Source organism: Microcaecilia unicolor, chromosome 1 (assembly GCF_901765095.1).
Source record: "Microcaecilia unicolor chromosome 1, aMicUni1.1, whole genome shotgun sequence".
Lineage (NCBI taxonomy): Eukaryota > Metazoa > Chordata > Amphibia > Gymnophiona > Siphonopidae > Microcaecilia > Microcaecilia unicolor.
Window position 1 is genome coordinate 736,415,908 of NC_044031.1, and position 12,687 is coordinate 736,428,594.

Sequence of the window (12,687 nt, forward strand, 5' to 3'; positions counted from 1 at the left end):
ATATTGAGCTAGATGGACCATTTTTCTGACCCAGTATGGCTACTCTTACGTTCTTTTGTTCTAGAATAAAATGGGCCTAGGAGGGTGGAGTTGGATTCTAGACCCCAAACAGATTCTGCAACATTGTCTGCCAGGTATTCTGCTCAAAGCAGTAGTGTGAAGTAAATGTGTGGACTGAAGACCACGTTGCAACCTTGCAAATGTCTTCAATGGAGGCTGACCGCAAGTGGGCTACCGACACAGCCATGGCTCTGACACTACGAGCCATGACATGACCCTGAGCCGTGACATGACCCTTTACGGCAAGCCCAGCCTGGACATAAGTGAAGGAAATGCAATCTGCCAGCCAATTAGAAATGGTGCATTTCCCGATGGTGCCCCCCCCCCCCCCCCCCCATCCTGTTGGGATCAAAAGAAACAAAAAACTGGGCAGACTGTCTGAAGAGCCTTGTCCACTCCATGTAGTAGGCCAACGCTCTCTAACAATCCAAGGTGTGCAGGCTGCTTTCGCCAGGATGTCCATGAGGTCAGGAAAAGAATGTTGGCAAGACAATGGACTGGTTCAGATAGAACTCCGACACCACTTTCGGTAGGAACTTAGGGTGCATGCGGAGGACTACTCTGTTGTGATGAAACTTAGTATAAGGTGCATCCACTACTAAGGCCTGAAGCTCACTGACCCTGCAAGCTGAAGTAACAGCCACCAAGAAAGTGACCTTCCAGGTCAAGTACTTCAGATGGCAAGAATTCAGTGGCTCAAAATAAGCTTTCATCAGCTGAGTGAGAATGACAATGAGATCCCATGACACTGGTGGAGGTTTGACAGGGGGCTTTGATAAAAGCAAACCTCTTATAAAGCGAACTAGAGGTTGTCCAGAGATGGGCTTACCTTCTACACACTGATGATAAGCACTAATTGCACTAAGGTGCACTCTTATGGAGTTGGACTTGAGACCAGACTCTGATAGGTGTAGAAGGTATTCAAGCAGGGTCTGTGTAGGGCAAGCAAGGGGACCTAGGACCTTGCTCTCACACCAGACAACAAACCTTTTCCATTTGAAAGAATAGCACCTCTTAGTAGAGTCTTTCCTGGATGCCTTCGACTCGAGTGCAACTAGATTGTCCGTTCTCATCTCTGGGAGGTAGGCTCGAACTATCTGAGTATCGAGAAGGGCTCCTATGAACTCCAATCACTAGACAGGGCGGAGATGGGATGGGGTAGTTTAAAAGGAACCATAGTAGCTTGAGCACTTGAATAGTCATGGACTCCTAAGCACCCTCCTCCGAGGGTGCTTCTCTTCACCAGCAATCGTCGGGATATGGGAAAACATGGACTCCCAGTGTGCATAGTGATGCTGCAACTACCGCTAGATATTTGGTGAAGACCCGAAAACAAAGGCAAGACGCGGTACTGAAAGTGATGTGTTCTCAGCCAAAACTGAAGATATTTTCAGTGTGCTGGAAATATCTGGATGTGAGTATATGCATCCTTTAAATCCAGAGAGCATAGCCAATCATTTTTCTGAATCATTGGGAGAAGGATGTCCAGGGAAACCATCCTCTCGGACTAGAAATTTGTTCAGGGCCCTTAGGTCTATAATGGGACGCACCCCCCCCCCCCCCCCCCCCCCCCCCCATTTTCTTTTGCACAAGGTACCTGGAATAGAATTACTGTCCTTCCCCTGGTGGAACGGGCTTGACTGCATGGGCCTTCAGAAGGGCTAAGAGTTCCTCTGCAAATACCTGCCTGTGCTGAGAGCTGAACGAATGAGCTCTCGGTGAGCAATTTGGAGGTTTGAGATACCAATTGAGGGCGTATCCAAGACAGACTATTTGAAGAACCCACCGGTTGAAGGCTATAAGAGGCCACCTTTCATGAAAAAGCTTGAATCTCCCCTGACCAGCAAGTCATCTGGGACGGACACTTTTACTGCATCTATGCTCTGCTGGAGAAAGTCAAAATCTCATCCCTTGCTTTGCCTAGGGAGCAGCAGGGGCCTTTGGCTCACACTGTTGACGTGAACGAGCACACTGGGATTGAGCCTGAGTAGACTGACAAGCTGAAGGGTTGTATCTATGCCTCAGATAGTAATAGGAACTCCTCCTTGGCTTGCCAAAATTCCTCCTAGCTGAGGAAGCTGATGCAGAAGGTGCCCAGCGGGAGAGAGAAGAGATGGTATCAGTGTGCTTTTTGATTTGGTCTGCGACCTCCTCAACCTTCTCTCCAAAAAGGTTATCCCCCCCAGCATGGGAAATCCATCAACCTCTGCTGAACAGAATGTTCCAAGTCAGAAACACGCAGCCATGAGAGTCTGAGCATTACTATACTTTGAGCAGAGATCCTGGATGCCACATCAAAAGTGTCGTAAGTACCCCTTGTCAAGAACTTTCGACACACCTTTTGCTGCTTGACCAACTGGCAAAGTAACTTGGCCTGCTCCAGAGGGAGCATCTCAGCCAGGTCGGTCAACTTGCACACCAAGTTTCGCAAATGGATGCTTGTGAAGAGCTGGTATGATTGTATTCGGGAAATGAGCAGCCTGGTACATCTTTCTTCCAAAATAATCCAGGATTCTAGCTTCTGTGCCTGGGGGTGCCGAGGCATAGTCCCTGGAACTCCTGGCTCTTTTGAGAGCGGATTCCAACACCATGGAATTGTGAGGCAACTGAGGCCTATCAAAACCAGGCGCATTGTGGATCCGTTACTGGGTGTCAATCTTCTTGGGCATGACAGGGACTGACAGAGGGGACTCCCAGTTCCTGACGAGGGCTTCTCCCTCCTTAGGAGGAGATGTGTAGTCTAGGACCTTGAGAATCTTGGCCCTGGGCTCATCATCCACTTCCTAAGGAAATGTAATGGCATCAGCCATTTCCTTAACAAAAGATAGAAATTGAAAGGCTCTCTGGAGGAGAATTTCTCCTTTCATATGGAAGGGACGGTTCAGAAGGAATTCCATAAAACTCATCCGAGGAAAAGTACTGTGGATCCTCCTCTGAATTCCATGAGCGCTCCTCTTCAGTGTCAGACAATACCTCCTGATGGGAGTTTTGAGACCGAATCTGCCTCAACGTGGAGAAACCACGTCCTCGAGAATGGCAACGAGAAGTCGTTTCCCGCCTTGACTCCAGCAAAGCTTCCTCCACCATCTAGGAAGTGCCGGCTTGGGTGGCAAGACTGCATGCAACATCAGTGTCGGAGGCTGCACCGCAGTCTGAGGGCCAAGCGGGTCTGCAACGGGAGGAAGGGTAGGCACAGGCACCCCCGGTGTCGATGCACACCATTGCATGAGGCCATCCAGCAAGTCAGGGAGCAAGGACGCTAGTCTGCCGTGTGCCTGTAGTCTGGAACAGAACAGAGGCAACTTGTGGTTGGTCTGAGAGGCGAAAAGGTCCACCGAGGGAGTGCCCCACTCTCGGAAGATCTTGCATACCACTCTGGAACTGAGCGACCACTCGTGCGGTTGCATGACTCTGCTCAGTCTGTTGGCCAGACAGTTGTTTACGCCTGCCAGGTATGTGGCCTGGAAAAGCATGCCGAACTGGCAGGCCCAACGCCACATCCCGACGGCTTCCTGACACAGGGGGCGAGATCCGGTACCCCCCTACTTGTTGATGTAATACATTGCAACCTGATTGTCCGAATTTGGATGATTTGGTAGGACAGCCGATCTCTGAAGGCCTTCAGTGCGTTCCAGACCGCTCGGAGCTCCAGGAGGTTGATCTGCAGATCCTGTTCCTGGCCATCGACATGAGCTCCCCACCCCAGGCGAGATGCATCCGTCGTCAGCACCTTCGTGGGCTGCGGAATTTGGAATGGACGTCCCAGGGTCAGATTGGTCCGAAATGTCCACCAGTGCAGCGAATTGCGGCAACTGAGGGACAGGCGGATGACATCTTCTAGATTCCCGGTGGCTTGGCACCACTGGGAAGCTAGGGTCCATTGAGCAGATCTCATGTGAAGACGAGCCATGGGAGTCACATGAACTGTAGAGGCCATATGACCCAGGAGTCTCAACATCTGCTGAGCTGTGACCTACTGAGACGCTCTGGTCTGGGAAGCGAGGGACAGGAGGTTGTGGGCCCTCGCCTCAGGAAGAAAGGCCTGAGCCGTCTGTGAATTCAGCAGAGCTCCTATGAATTCCAGAGATTGGACTGGTTGGAGATGGGACTTTGGGTAATTTATCACAAACCCCAGCAGCTCCAGGAGGTGAATAGTGCACTGCATGGACCGGAGAGCTCCTGCCTCCGAGGTGTTCTTGACCAGCCAATCGTCGAGATACGGGAACACGTGCACTCCCAGCTTGCGTAGATACGCCGCGACCACCACGAGGCACTTCGTGAACACCCGTGGGGCATAGGCGAGCCCAAAGGGCAGCACACAATACTGAAAGTGCTATGTCCCCAGGCGGAATCTGAGATACTGTCTGTGAGCTGGCAGTATCGGGATGTGAGTGTAAGCGTCCTTTAAATCCAGGGAACAAAGCCAATCGTCTTTCTGAATCATTGGTAGAAGGGTGCCCAAGGAAAGCATCCTGAACTTCTCTTTGACCAGGTATTTGTTCAGGCCTCTCAGGTCTAGGATGGGGCGCATCCCCCCTGTTTTCTTTTCCACAAGGAAGTACCTGGAATAGAATCCCTGCCCTTCCTGCCCGGGTGGTACGGGCTCGACCGCATTGGCGCTGAGAAGGGCAGAGAGTTCCTCTGCAAGTACCTGCTTGTGATGGGAGCTGAAGGATTGGGCTCCCGGTGGGCAATTTGGTGGAGTGGAGGCCAAATTCAGGGCGTATCCGCACCGCACTATTTGGAGAACCCACTGGTCGGAGGTTATCAGAGGCCACCTTTGGTGAAAAGCTTTCAACCTCCCCCTGACCGGCAGGTCGTCCGGTACGGACACTTTGATGGCGGCTATGTTTCCATGGATCCAGTCAAAAGCCCGTCTCCGGCTTTTGCTGTGGAGGCGCAGGGGGCTGCTTAGGCGCACGCTGTTGACGGGAACGAGTGCGCTGGGACTGTCCCTGTGCCTGAGAAGGCCTTCGGGCCGGCTGGGTGTACCTACGCTTGTTGTAGGCGTAGGGCGCAGCCTGCCTGGCCCGGGAAAAACGTCCACCTGCAGAGGTGGATGCTGAAGGCGCCCGGTGGGAGAGCTTGTCGAGGGCGGTTTCCCACTTGTACCTTCTCGCCAAAAATATTATCCCCCCAGCAAGGGACATCCGCCAGTCGTTGCTGGGTGCGGTTGTCCAGGTCAGAGGCACGCAGCCAGGAGAGTCTGCGCATCACTATACCTTGGGCCGCAGCTCAAGATGCCACATCACAGGTGTCATAGATACCCCTGGACAGGAACTTTCTACACGCCTTCAGCTGCCTGACCACCTCCTGAAAAGGCCTGGACTGCTCCGGGGGGAGCTTATCGACCAGGTCCGCCAGTTGCTTCACATTGTTCCGCATGTGAATGCTCGTGTAGAGCTGGTATAACTGGATGCGGGTCATGAGCATGGAAGATTGGTAGGCCTTCCTCCCAAACGAGTCCAGAGTGCGAGACTCCCGACCCAGGGGCGCCGAGGCGGTATCCCTCGAACTCCGTGCCCTCTTGAGAGCAGTCCACGACCGCCGAGTCATGAGGCAATTGGGGCCGCATTAACTCTGGGTCAGAGTGGATTCTGTATTGGGACTCCGCTTTCTTGGGAATGGTGGGGTTAGATAATGGCTTCAGCCAGTTCCGAAGCAGTGTCTCCTTGAGGACATTGTGCAACGGTACCATGGAAGACTCTCTAGGTGGTGATGGATAGTCAAGGACCTCGAGCATCTCAGCCCTCGGCTCATCCACAGAGACCACGGGGAAGGGAATGCATATAGACATATCCCTGACGAAGGAGGCAAAGGAGAGGCTCTTAGGGGGCGAGAGCTTCCTCTCCGGTGAAGGAGTGGGGTCGGAGGGAAGGCCCTCAGACTCCTCTGAGGAGAAATATCTGGGGTCCTCTTCCTCCCCCCATGAGGCCTCTTCCTCGGTGTCGGACATGAGCTCTTGCAGCTCAGACCTGAACCGGGCCCTTCTCGACTGCGAGGAACCATGTCCTCGATGATGGCGTCGAGCAGTGGACTCCCGTGCCAGCGGGGATGAAGCTCCCTCCATTGACGTCGACGGGGATTCTACCTGCGTGGCGGTCGACACCAGTACCGCAAGTGGCGTCGGTGTCGGAGGCCTCGGCATTGGGCTAGAGCACGCCGGCGCCTCCATCAACGGCGCCGGGGGCGCAAGCACCCCCGGTGCCGGCAAGGCCTGGCGCATCAGCCCTTCCAGAATCCCCGGAAGGATGGCTCGGAGGCACTCGTCAAGGCCCGCTGTCGGGAAAGGCAGGGGGGCCGGTGCGGGTACCGGTGCCGGAAGCTGCTCAGGTCCAGGAGACGGTACCGAAGCACCCATGGATGGACGCAGTGACACCTCTTCGACCGAGGGGGAACGCTCCTCTCGGCACTGCCTCAGCGTCGAGTCATCTCTGGAGGCGCCGGAGCTAGTAGTCCCGTGAGCCGTGGGTGACCGATGACGATGTTTCTTGGTCTTCTTTCGGTGCCCATCATCGGCGCTCGGTGGCAGAGATGAAGAGGAGGTAGAACCCCCCCCCCGGCCTTGAGGGATCGGGTCTGACAGGGTTCGGTCCCGATGGCCCTGGGTAGAGGGAGTGGCCGGGGCCGACTGCCCGCGCGGCCGCTCACCCCCGGCAGGCCAACGGTACCTGTGCTCCTGGGGTCGATGCCATCGTCGGTGCCGATTTTGTCGACATCGGTACCGGTACCGATGCCGTCGAAGGGCCGGCGCAAGTTCCAAAAAGTTGGTCCCGACGAACTTGCCTCGCCACCTGTGTCCGCTTCCGCAAGCCGAGACACAAGGCGCACGTCTTGGTATTATGCTCCGGGCCAAGGCACTGGAGGCACCAAGCGTGGGTATCGGTTTGCGAGATCTGCCGGCCGCACCGACCACACTTTTTGAATCCACTTGGGACCTTCGAGGACATCGACGGAAAAATCGCGTCGGCGAAGTCAAAGTCGTCGATGGTGGCGGTGAAAAGCACACCCGAAAAAGAAACGACCGCGCTGCCACAAGGCCGCAACAAGGCGCCCCCGCGGCTAAGACGACGAGGGAACAAACGAACTTCTTTCTTTTTTTTTTTTAAACACAGAAAATAAAGAAAAGAAGCGCGAACGCGCATGATCAAAGAATCCGGCTTCCGGGGCTGACCAAGAGAGAGACGGTAACACATCTCTCTCCAGCACAGAATCGAAAAAAACTGAGCGGGAACGGTCGCACACGGGCGGGAAGACGGCCGCGCATGCGCAGTGGGCGTGCCCTGCGTGCGGGACCGCCCGCAAAGTTTTTGTTCCGGTTGGTGGGGGCTGCCGTGGACGTCAACCCAGTCGTGAGAACAAGCAGCCTGCTTGTCCTCGGAGAAAGAGAGATAGGAAACCCTGTGTGCAGGAGATCCTCATTAGTCTAATGCTTACCTCAGCTGGTATGGGTGTGAGGGAAGCTAGTGGAAGGAGAATGATTGGTTGTGAGAGCAGAAGCCAGGGATTGATTAGGCAGGTGGGACGGAGTCCCAGAGGAGTTCAGTTCAGGAGGAGAGAAGCAGTTGCAGGCTGTAAATCCTTGGGCAAGAGCGGTCCCTAAAGTACTGAAGTAGGCTGAAATCCCTTGGGTGTGAGGAAGTCCCTAAAGTATTGAAACCTCCTGAAAGTAAAGGCTGCTTTGTGATTTAACTGGGATGATGAACTGATTGAACTGTTTGTCTTGGGAATTGAACTACTGTTTATTGTGCACTGGATAAAGAGCCCAGACTGAAGCTGACTGTGAGCCTGTATTGAATCCTGGTAGGTGCTGACAGCCTACTGCTTAAAGGGGACTATTTGCCACACACTTTCAGGTGGCTTACATGTGCTTAAGATTAAAGGTGAATGCTGCTGTTGGAACCGTGTATCAGGTCTACTAGAAACCTGCATGGAATAAAAGCCTTAAAATTGAAGTTGCTGGTGGACATTTGTTTCTTGATTGTACCGGGAGCGCTCTCCCTGGTGACAAAGGGTATTCTCCTTACGGACAGTTTTTACGTTTAAGACGTATATGCTCCTCAGTCCATGAGTTTAAGCTCCAAGCCGCTTCGTTGTTTGAACATTTTTTGGATCATGTTTACCCTTATACCATCTTGAAAAAAGCATATCAATGAGCAAGTTACTACTACTACTATTTAACATTTCTATAGCGCTACAAGGCATACGCAACACTGTACACCATACACAAAAAGACAGTCCCTGCTCAAAGAGCTGAAAGAACTTATTTACTTTTGCCCTCAAATCATCCGCCTACCAACAGTATTACTTGTGCTCCCTTATTCTTTTGCGGTACACAAACTGCGTTCAGTACTCAGTAGTGTTACATTATTGGCATGTTTTACAACTACACAGCTGTTTACAGGACCCCCTGCTTTTTGCTTTTACTCGGGGCAAAAATTTGAGGGATTGCCACCTTTAGAGGCTGCGCCTGTAATCAATACATCATGTGGTCATTTTCCCTGTAATCACTGTAGCATTTGCAGCTCCTGTTTTTCAGGGTGAGCTTTAATTCTTAATGGATTTGCTCTTATGCTGCATTTTTCATCTTCTTGCCAGACATCACGGGTCATTGATGTGGTGTGGTGCCCATGCCATTTAATTTATATAAGGAAAACTATGCGCCCATTGAAAGTTAGAATGATTGAGCATCGCAGCAGGCTTCAATGTCAGGATTTAAATGCCCCGATGGTGCAACACTGTTTAACTTTTCTGTGCCTACCCCTATTCGGGGAGGAGATATTAATGCTTCTCTTTAAACTGTCAAGTTTTGAACCTTTGGGGATGAATAAAGCTACTGAATGGTAAGGTGTGTTCGATGGATTTTCATTATATCACATGCTCTATTTCTTTAGTGTGATTGGTTAAACTCAAGTGTGTGTTCCTCTTTAAAGTCATGCCTGCCTTGCAGATTTGTACAGTGCAGTTCTCATTTTGAAGCACTTGTGCTCGATGAAGATTGAAGGTAAACTGGTTAGTAATTTTTAATCATTTTTATTGTTTCTTTGGTGATTGCCGACCTTGATTAATGTTTTCTGTTTCTATACTAGATATCAGTGGTTCTAGGTTGTGGTGTAGTCCTGGAAGCAGGCTTTCTCAGCTGAAACGCCATTGAGAGATTGTGGGCGTTTGGAGGTGATATCTGAATTAGCACTACATCCGTCCTGCAGCTAAGTTCCCGTTTTGATATTTTATTAATGATGTAATTTTTTTAATAATTTTATGATAAAGGTTTCTTTATGTGATGTGATATTAATATTTTGGAATAAAAATTTGGTAGGATGGAGATGGGAATGACAGATGGCTGAAAAACATATTAATGTTGTGGACTTGGGACAGCTGTGCGCTGTGAGAGATCCGGTGATCAATACATGTACATTACTGATGTCCTCCCTCTCCTTTAGAAGAATGAATATCAGAAATGTAAAAAATCTGCTTTTAGAAGCTTGGCTCCATAATTGGCCGCTCACACGTATAAAAGACCAGAAAAGTACACATATGAAAACGTTAATACTTATACAAATAAGTGATGAAGTAAGTAATTTTATACAATGATTCCTCCCACTGGCCATATAGAGAAATGCATGTGTATTTCCTATTGCCCTAGACCAGTGATGGGCAACCTTTTGAGCTTGGTGTGTCAAAATTCGCGAAAAAACCGAGCATAACTCGGGTGGTGTGTCACTTCGAGAAAAATCTACTAGGGCCGCCCCCGGGCCCCCCCTACCCGAGATCGCTGCCCACCCGAGGTCGCTGGGCCCCCCCCCTCCACCTGATACCGGGCCCAGAACTAACCTTAAAGCCTCCTTTCACGTCGCAGCAAGCAGCAGCAGGGCAGACCTCTCCTCCTTCCTTCTGTGCTCTGCCCTCGCGGACGTTACGTCAGGCGAGGGCGGGACACGGAAGGAAGGAGTGGCCTGCCCTGCTGCTGCTTGCTGCGACGTGAAAGGAGGCTTTAAGGTTAGTTTCCGGGAGCGAGGGCGGACCACACTGCGGCGGCGCCGCGTGTCATCAAAAATGGCTAAGCGTGTCAGTGCTGACACGCGTGTCATAGGTTCGCCATCAGGGCCCTAGACATATATTTTACATATGGTTCTGCAAACAGTGGGCTTTTTGTAAACTAGGCTGGAAATTGTGAATGCCCCAACCTGGACATATGATTACCTGACCTAGACACCCTATGTAAAATGAGGCTTTTAATTTACTAAAACATTTGTTTTTGTGTTGAAAAAAATCTTAAATTATACACGTTAAAAGTCTCCATTCAAGTAACCTAGCTGCATGACTTGCCTTGCAGAAGGACCCCGGCGTAATCTCCCCCTTGGGAGAATCCCAACTTCATGCAAATGGTTCGCTTGCTTATATCTTCCTGCAAAACAATGAATGATGTAACTCGAAGAGGAATTAGAAAATACAGCACAAGGAAGTGACCATACTAAACAGGGGAGAGGTTAGTTCAGACTCACATGCCAAAGAAAGTCTATGCACCCTTTCCATTGGATTCTTAATTGTGGCCCTTATTTACTAAGCTGTGCTAGCTGCTTAATACAGAAATTATATTTTTGATAAACACCTTAAGTTAGTGCATGGTAATTCCTACAGCTAACACAGAAAGGGGCAAAAAACAGGCGAGGACTGTGCCTTACAGTTAACACAGAGGTCGTTACTGTGCATTAAATTGATAACATGGCAGATAACATGGACCAGTTGATGCCACCTCAAGAGAAATAGTTAACCACATTGTGTTATCTGCCGTGCAATTAATACATGATAACATTTTCTCTATGTTAACTGAACAGTGGAATGCTAAGAATGCTCCCAACAGTTACGCAGAGGTTTTGCAGTTACCACATAATAATTTTGGCAATTACTGTGCAATTAGCACAGCTTCGTACAAAGGGGCCTTCTTAAATCCAAACTCAGCAAGTTTCCTGTCCCACATTACAGAATACAAATTGATAAGGCATTTCAGTGGACATTTTTCTTGCAAGCACACATCAAAAATTTTGCAACAAAATGTTTTTACATCTGAGTATTTTACAGATCATTTGTTTAAGGTTTCTTTGGGGCTCATTTTCAAAAGATAAAAACGTCCAAAAGTGGCATAAATCTGCATTTGGATGTTTTTCTCACAAAAATGTCCAAATTGGTATTTTCAAAAGCAATTTTTAGATGTTTTCCATGAAATCCATCAGAAGTGCATTCAAATCACAAGAGGGCATGTCAGGGGCATATTAAGGGTGGGATCTGGGTGTTTCTAACACTTGGACATTTTTCTGCCATATGGAACAAAACAAAAACATCCAGGGCTATAAGCTAGACATTTTGGTCTAGACCTGTTGTTTAATGAATAAAACAAAACACTGTAGGAGAAATGATAATAAATCAGTGATACCTCTCTAGTACTTAACTTAAAATTAGGTATTGTAAACAATAAATTAAATAAATCAATAAAATAATATAAACATTTAACTGCTAAACAAGAACTATAAATTATACAAATATAATACTAATGTTTAAGAAGTGCTCAGTTAACGTCAGTCTTAAATATAGTGCCTGGCTGAGTAGAGAACTATCATCGCACCACTTGCCTTCTCATAGGTGCAGACTTTCTATAGTTACTGCACTGTAGCAAAGTAAAGCATTCTGCCTGTAACTTATATATCCATATTGCACATTTGTATTTTTTTATGACACGGGTGGGATAGAGATGCAATTTACAGGGGCCTTTTACTAAACTGCAGTAAAAATAGGCCTTATCACACCCTTATGCAAGTCTTTCCTACATGTTAAAGCCATTTTTACCATGGCCTAATTTTCTGATTTTCTATTTGTTCCATTAATGGCCATGCACTAATGACCATGGTCTGAGTAACGAAGGAGCCTTAGAAGAGACTGAGGGTTTTTCAGTTAAGCTAAGTACCTCTGTTCTTAATATCTGAATAAGTTCAAAGAAGGTGCGAGCTAAGAACGTTGAAATGTTAGATACTTTGAACCCCAGGAGGTTTTTCCAATGATGAAGAAGCCCTAGCCCTTTTTGCCTGCCTTGTGAGTAGGAAAAGGTGCTTCTTGAGGATTTCCTCCTACACACGGGTTGTTTATGCTTACAGTATTATCAGTTTCCAACAGTCTATGTTTATAGGGTGTACCTTTAGAGGAGACTGTTTTCCCAATTTGTACTATAGTTCATGCGCTAATGTTGCCATTAGTGTTTAGCCATTTAAAAAAATTATCATGAAAGCACTTCCGCCTCCTATTTTATAGGCGGTAAGAGCTCCTGTGTTATCTGTGCACTAACCAATTAGCATATGATAATGTAGATGCGCCAACTAATTAGAGCAGGAATGCCCACTCTCTTACCCAACATGCCCCTCAAAAAATATTTAACATTATTTAGCGCAGGTTAGCATGTGCAGATTCAAAAACTACCACGACACTGTAGCACATCCCGCAGAAGTCCATTTTTTTGCTGCATTAGGCACGCGTTAGCAATTAACGCAGCTTAGTAAAAGGGCCTTTATGTATGTTGCATGTAAAATACATGTGCACCTTTGCAACTGCTTCCGAGCATACATTCATCTTACCTGC

The 12,687-nt window shown here is 48.9% G+C and overlaps 1 protein-coding gene across 2 annotated transcripts in view; it reads right to left on the reverse strand.

Moving 5' to 3' along the window:
* WDR93 (WD repeat domain 93) overlaps window positions 1-12,687 on the reverse strand; it is a 132,589-nt gene that overhangs the window by 90,865 nt on the left and 29,037 nt on the right. For both annotated transcript variants that reach the window (XM_030189687.1, XM_030189686.1), the window contains exon 5: window positions 10,390-10,468. In XM_030189687.1, coding sequence (XP_030045547.1) covers window positions 10,390-10,468 — 79 coding nt within the window. The remainder of the gene's footprint in view (window positions 1-10,389; window positions 10,469-12,687) is intronic.